This window comes from Salvelinus sp. IW2-2015, unplaced genomic scaffold, assembly GCF_002910315.2.
Source record: "Salvelinus sp. IW2-2015 unplaced genomic scaffold, ASM291031v2 Un_scaffold7671, whole genome shotgun sequence".
In the NCBI taxonomy this organism is placed as follows: Eukaryota; Metazoa; Chordata; class Actinopteri; order Salmoniformes; family Salmonidae; genus Salvelinus; species Salvelinus sp. IW2-2015.
Window position 1 is genome coordinate 1 of NW_019948931.1, and position 6165 is coordinate 6165.

At 46.8% G+C, this 6165-nt stretch overlaps 1 protein-coding gene across 1 annotated transcript in view; it reads right to left on the bottom strand.

Annotated features, from left to right (window-relative positions):
* Window positions 1-5346: 5346 nt before the first annotated feature.
* Window positions 5347-6165, bottom strand: part of LOC112079349 (deleted in lung and esophageal cancer protein 1-like) — a 4005-nt gene continuing 3186 nt past the window's right edge. Inside the window, exons 2-3 of the mRNA XM_070442299.1 lie at window positions 5689-5985; window positions 5347-5481 (exon numbers count right to left, since the gene is read on the bottom strand). Coding sequence (XP_070298400.1) covers window positions 5347-5481; window positions 5689-5985 — 432 coding nt within the window. The remainder of the gene's footprint in view (window positions 5482-5688; window positions 5986-6165) is intronic.

Genomic DNA, 6165 nt, shown 5'->3' on the forward strand with positions numbered 1-6165 from the left:
GTCTGAACGGTAATAGTTGTAATACCTACATCAGTCTGAACTGGTGGTAAGTTATGGATACTAAACTCAGTCTGAACTGTGTTTAATTAGTTATTCTAACATCAGTCGGGAAACTGTGTTTAATGTTAGGCATACCTAACATAAGTCTGAACTGTGTTTAATGTAGTTAATACTAACATCAGTCTGAACTGGTGTTTAATGTAGGTATATCTAACATCAAGTCTGAATATGTTTAATGTTAGTATACTAACATTCAGGGTCTGAACTGTGTTAATTAGAATACTAAACATTCAGTCTGAAAATGTGTTTAATGTAGTAATACTAACATCCAGTTCTGAACTGTGGTTTAATGTAGTATACGTAACATCAGTCTGAACTGTGTTTAATATATGTCATTGAATGTAATGCGGTATACATCATCTGAACTGTGTTTAATGTAGTATACTAACATCAGCTCTGAATGTGTTTAATTAGTAACTAATCAGTAACGGTATAACACACAGTCTGACTGTGTTTATGTAGCGTAATACTAACATCAGTCTGAAACTGGTGTAATGTAGTAATACTAACATCAGTCTGAAATCTGTGTTTAATGTAGTATACTAACATCAGTATCTGAATGTGTGTTTAATGTAGTATTACTAACATCAGTCTTGAACTTTTTTAATAGTAATACTAACATCGTTGAACTGTGTTTAATGTAGTATATCTAACATCAGTCTGAACTGTGTGTTAATGTAGTAATACAAAAGTCAGTCTGAACTGTGTTAATGTAGTTATACTACATCAGTCTGAAACTGTGTTTTAAGTAGAACTACTCCCAAAATTTTACTGACCTGTGTTATTAGTATATACATCAGTCTGGAACTGTGTTTAATGATAGTAATACTTAACATTCAGTCTGAACTGTGTTAATGTATGATACATCTTAACATACAGTCTGAACTGTGTATTATGAGATACATAGTCTGAACGTAGAAATACAACATCAGTGACGTTATAGTAACAATAGTTGAACATGTGAATGTGTCTATAGTCTGAACGGTGTAGTAGTATCTAACATCAGTGTGAGCGACTGTAAGTGCCACGGTGACGTCTATCTTGGCGTTGGGTCTCCAGGATCCAGAGGAGGGAGTGAACTAGCCGGCACGAGAGACGCCTGCTGGCCCTGGAGCTGACGGAGGGCGGAAGGAACGGGGGACGGACAGGAGATGAGAGGATCACCCAATGGATAATAGATAGATACTGTGGCAAGCAAAAAACTAATGAGTGAGGAGAAGTCACCTCAAAAGAACCATAGAGAGAATTCATCTTAACCGAACCATGGTCCAGGGTAGTGAACAGGTAGATGACCCACCCATGGCCCAGGTGTAGGGAACAGGTAGATGACCCCCATGGTCTCCAGGTGTAGTGAACAGGTAGATGACCCCACATGGTCCCAGGTGTAGTGACAGGTAGATGACCCACCATGTGTTCTTAGGTTTAGTGAAAGGTAGATGACCCACCATGTCACGGTGTAGTGAAGCAGGTAGAGACCACCCATGGTTCAGGTGGTAGTGAACAGGTAGATGACCCCACCACGGTTTCAGTGTATGAACAGTAGATGACCCCATGGTCATCAGGTTAGTGAACAGGTAAGATGACTCCACCTGGTCCAGTTAACAAGTCGATACCCATGTTAGGGATGAACAGTTAGATGACCACCATGGTTTCGGTGTAGTGAACAGGTAGATGATCCCACCAATTGGTCAGGTGTAAGTCGTTAACAGGTAGATGACCCACCATGGTTTCAGGTGTATGAACAGGTTTAGATGACCCACCATGGTTTCAGGTGTAGTGCAACAGGCGTAGCATGACCCACATGGTTCAGGTGTAGTGAACAGGTAGATGACCCCCTATGGTTCAGTTATCAGTAGTGCCCCCTGTCAGGTGTAGTGAATTCAGGTAGAATGAACCCACCATGGTTCAGTTTAGTGAACAGGTAGAATGACCCACCATTGGTTCAGTGTGTAGTGAACAGGTAGAATGACCCACCATCGGTTCTAGGTTGGTTAGTGAACAGGTAGATGACTCCACCATGGTCAGGTGTTAGTGAACAGGTAGATGACCCACCATGGTTCAAGGTGTAGGTGACAGGTACGATGTGACACCACCATGGTTCAGGTGTAGTGAACAGGTAGGTGACTCCACCATGGCTTCAGGTGTAGTGAACAGGTAGATGACCGCACCACTGTTCAAGTGTCAGTGAACAGGTAGGTGACCGCACCATGTTCAGGTGTAGTGAACATAGATGACCCACCTTGGTCCAGGTGTAGTGAACAGGTAGTGACCCACCATGTTCAGGGGTAGTGTGAACAGGTAGATGACCACATGGTTCAGGGTTACGTGAACAGTGTAGATGCGACCACCATGGGTTCAGGTGTAGTGAACAGGTAGAGTGACCACCATGGTTAGGTGTAGGAACAGGTTAGATGACCACCGAGGTTTCGGTGTAGTGAACACCAGGTAGATGACCCACCATGGTTCAGGTGAGTGAACAGGTGTAATACTCCACCATTGGTTTCAGGTGTACGGTGAACAGGGTAGATACTCGCCACGCATGGTGTTCAGGTGTAGAACAGGATAGATTGACGCCACCTTGGTCCAGGTGTAGTGAATCCAGTAGATGACCCACCCTGGTTCAGCGGTAGTGAACAGGGTAGAGAGACCCACCATGGTGCGGTGTAGTAACAGGGTAGATGTGACCCCACCTTTGGTCCAGGGTAGTGAACAGGTAGATGACCACCATAGGTCCAGGTAGTGGACAGGTAGAATGACCCACCTTGGTCCAGGTGTAGTGAACTAGGTAAGATGACCCACCATGGTCAGGTTGTAGTTGAACAGGTAGATGACCCACCATCATGGTTCAGGTGTACGTGAAAAGGTAGATGACCCACCATGGTTCAGAGTGTAGTGACAGGTAGATGACCCACCTTGGTCCAGTGTACGTGAACAGGTAGATGACCCACACATTGGTTCAGGTGTAGTGAACAGGTAGATGACCCACCATGGTTCAAGGTGTTGTGAAACAGGTAGATGACCCACCATGGTCCAGGTGTAGTGAAACAGGTAGATGACCACCTTGGTCCAGGTGTAGTGAACAGGTAGATGACCACCATGTTCAGTGTAGTGAACAGGTATGTGACCCACCTTGGTCCAGTGTAGTGAACAGGTAGATGACCACCATGGTTCAGGTGTAGGAACAGGTAGATGACCCACCATGGTTCAGGTGTAGTGAACAGGTAGATGACCCACCATGGTTCAGGTGTAGTGAACAGGTAGATGACCCACCTTGGTTCCAGCTGTAGTGAACAGGTAGATGACCCACCATGGTTTCAGGTGTACGTGAACAGGTAGATGACCCACCATGTTCAGCTTAGTGAACAGGTAGATGACCCACCATGGTTCAGTGTAGTGAACAGGTAGATGACCCACCTTGGTTCAGGTGTAGTGAACAGGTATGTGACCCACCTTGGTTCAGGTGTAGTGAACAGGTAGATGACCACCTTGGTTCAGGTGTATGAAACAGGTATGTGACCCACCTTGGTCCAGGTGTAGTGAGCAGGCAGCAGGTCTGTTGATCAGGTGATGGACCCAGGGCAGGAACTCCGACATAGAGCTCAGAGAAACACCAGGTCACAGGTTAACAGACACACTTGAGGAGAATGGACATTCTGACCTGCACCGACAGAGTGACTGGACGAGGGCACAGACAGGTACAAAACACAGTTACAGGTGACTTGAGAGAGGGGACAGACAGTACAAAAAACAAGTTACAGGTGACTGGAGAGGGGGACAGACAGTACAAAACACAGTTACAGTGACTGGAGAGGGGACAGACAGGTACAAAACAACAGTACAGTGGACTGGAGAGGAGGCGACAGACAGGTACAAAACAGTTACAGGTGACTGAGAAGAGGGACAGACAGTACAAAACAGTTACAGGTGACTGGAGAGAGGAACAGACAGCGTACAAAACACATACAGGGACTGAGAGGGGGACAGACAGGTACAAAACACAGTTACAGGTGACTGGGAGAGAGGGACAGACAGGTACAAAACAGTACAGGTGACTGAGAGGACAGACAGGTACAAAAACAGTTTACAGGTGACTGGAAAGGGGGACAGACAGTACAAAACAAGTTTACAGGTGACTGGAGAGGGACAGACAGGTACAAAAACAAGTACAGGTGACTGGAAGAGGACAGACAGGTACAAAACACAGTTACAGTGACTGGAGAGGGGACAGACAGGTACAAAACAAGTTACAGGTGACTGGAGAGGGGACAGACAGGTACAAAACACAGTAACAGGTGACTGGAGAGGGGGACAGACAGGTACAAAACAGTTACAGGTGACTGGAGAGGGGGACAGACAGGTACAAAATACAGTTACAGTGACTGAGAGGGGGACAGACAGTACAAAACAGTTACAGGTGACTGGAGAGGGGACAGACCAGTACAAAAGACAGTTTACAGGTGACTGAGACAGACCAGTACAGTTACAGGTGACTGCAGACAGGACCAGTACAGTACAGGTGACTGCAGACAGGACCAGCTACAGTTACAGTGACTGCAGAACAGGACCAGTACAGTTACAGGTACTGCAGACAGGACCAGTACAGCTACAGGTGACTGCAGACAGGACCAGTACAGTTACAGGTGACTGCAGACAAGGACCAGTACAGTTTACGGTGAAACTGCAGAACAGGACCAGTACAGTTACAGGTGACTGCAGACAGGACCAGTACAGTACAGGTGACTGCAGACAAGACCAGTACAGCTACAGGTTACTGCAACAGGACCAGTACAGTTACAGTGACTGCAGACAAACAGTACAGCTAACAGGGACTAGAACAGACCAGTACAAGTAGCAGTGACTGCAGACAAGACCAGTACAACTACAGGTGACTGGAGACAGGACCAGACTACAGTTACAGGTGACTGCAGACAGGACCAGTACAGTTACAGGTGACTGCAGACAAGACCAGTACAGCTACAAGTGGTGACTGAGAAACAGGACCAGTACAGCTACAAGGGTGACTGCAGGACAGGACCAGTACAGTTACAGGTGACTGCAGACAAGACCAGTACAGCTACAGGTGACTGCAGACAAGACCAGTACAGCGCTACAGGTGACTGCAGGACAAGACCAGTACAGTACAGGTGACTGCAGACAGGACCAGTACAGTTACAGGTGACTGGAGACAGGACCAGTACAGTTACAGGTTGCTGATTCACTGATATAGATCTTGCTAACTAATAAATGGATTTCCAATAGGTAGTGTTGAAGGCATAGGTGAAATCCTCACCATCCTTGGCCATTCTCCACAGCCAGCTCAAGCACGGTGTCAAGGTGTTGACAGAACAGGGGTCTGAAGAGGATGTCTACACTGCAGGAGGCCAGAGGGGGCAGCACTCCCTTACACGGCTGCACTGTGATCTAGCAACACAGGAGAAGAAGACAAACACCAACAGAGGACAACAATGTATCAGGTCTCAGGTCTACAAACGGACAAACTGTTGTAAAACACTGTTACCAGGGCGACCAGAGGCAATACTTCAATATTACAGTATGTAATACCTTTAACTTACCTTTAACTTACCTTTAACTTACCTTTAACTTTAACTCACTTGTTAGTGTGTTTACCTGTGTGTGGTGGCTGTCTGTACTCTCTGCCTCCCCAGACTCCAGACTGTCTGTCCTCTCTGCCTCCCCAGACTCCAGACTGTCTGTCCTCTCTGCCTCCACAGACTCCAGACTGTCTGTCCTCTCTGCCTTCCCAGACTCCAGACTCCCCAGACTCCTCTCTGCCTTCCCAGGCCCCAGGCTCCAGAGGGCCTCTAGCTGAGTGGTGTTGGTGAGGACCATGGTGACCTGGGTCTGGTCTCCTAGCTGCATTAGACCCAGGTCGAGACTGGGAACACTCACAGACACCTGCGGACCCTGGAACACACCAATACACACCGGAGGAAGTAGAGTTGGCGAGGCTACACAAAGATGAAGGATAAGTCTGTTGGTAGAGCACCACACTATTGTATTCAGAATGTTTAACTATCAGGTAATACTCTCCAATCAAATCTCTCTGAGAATGACTAACTCAGCGGATGATGCCGTTTAGACAGC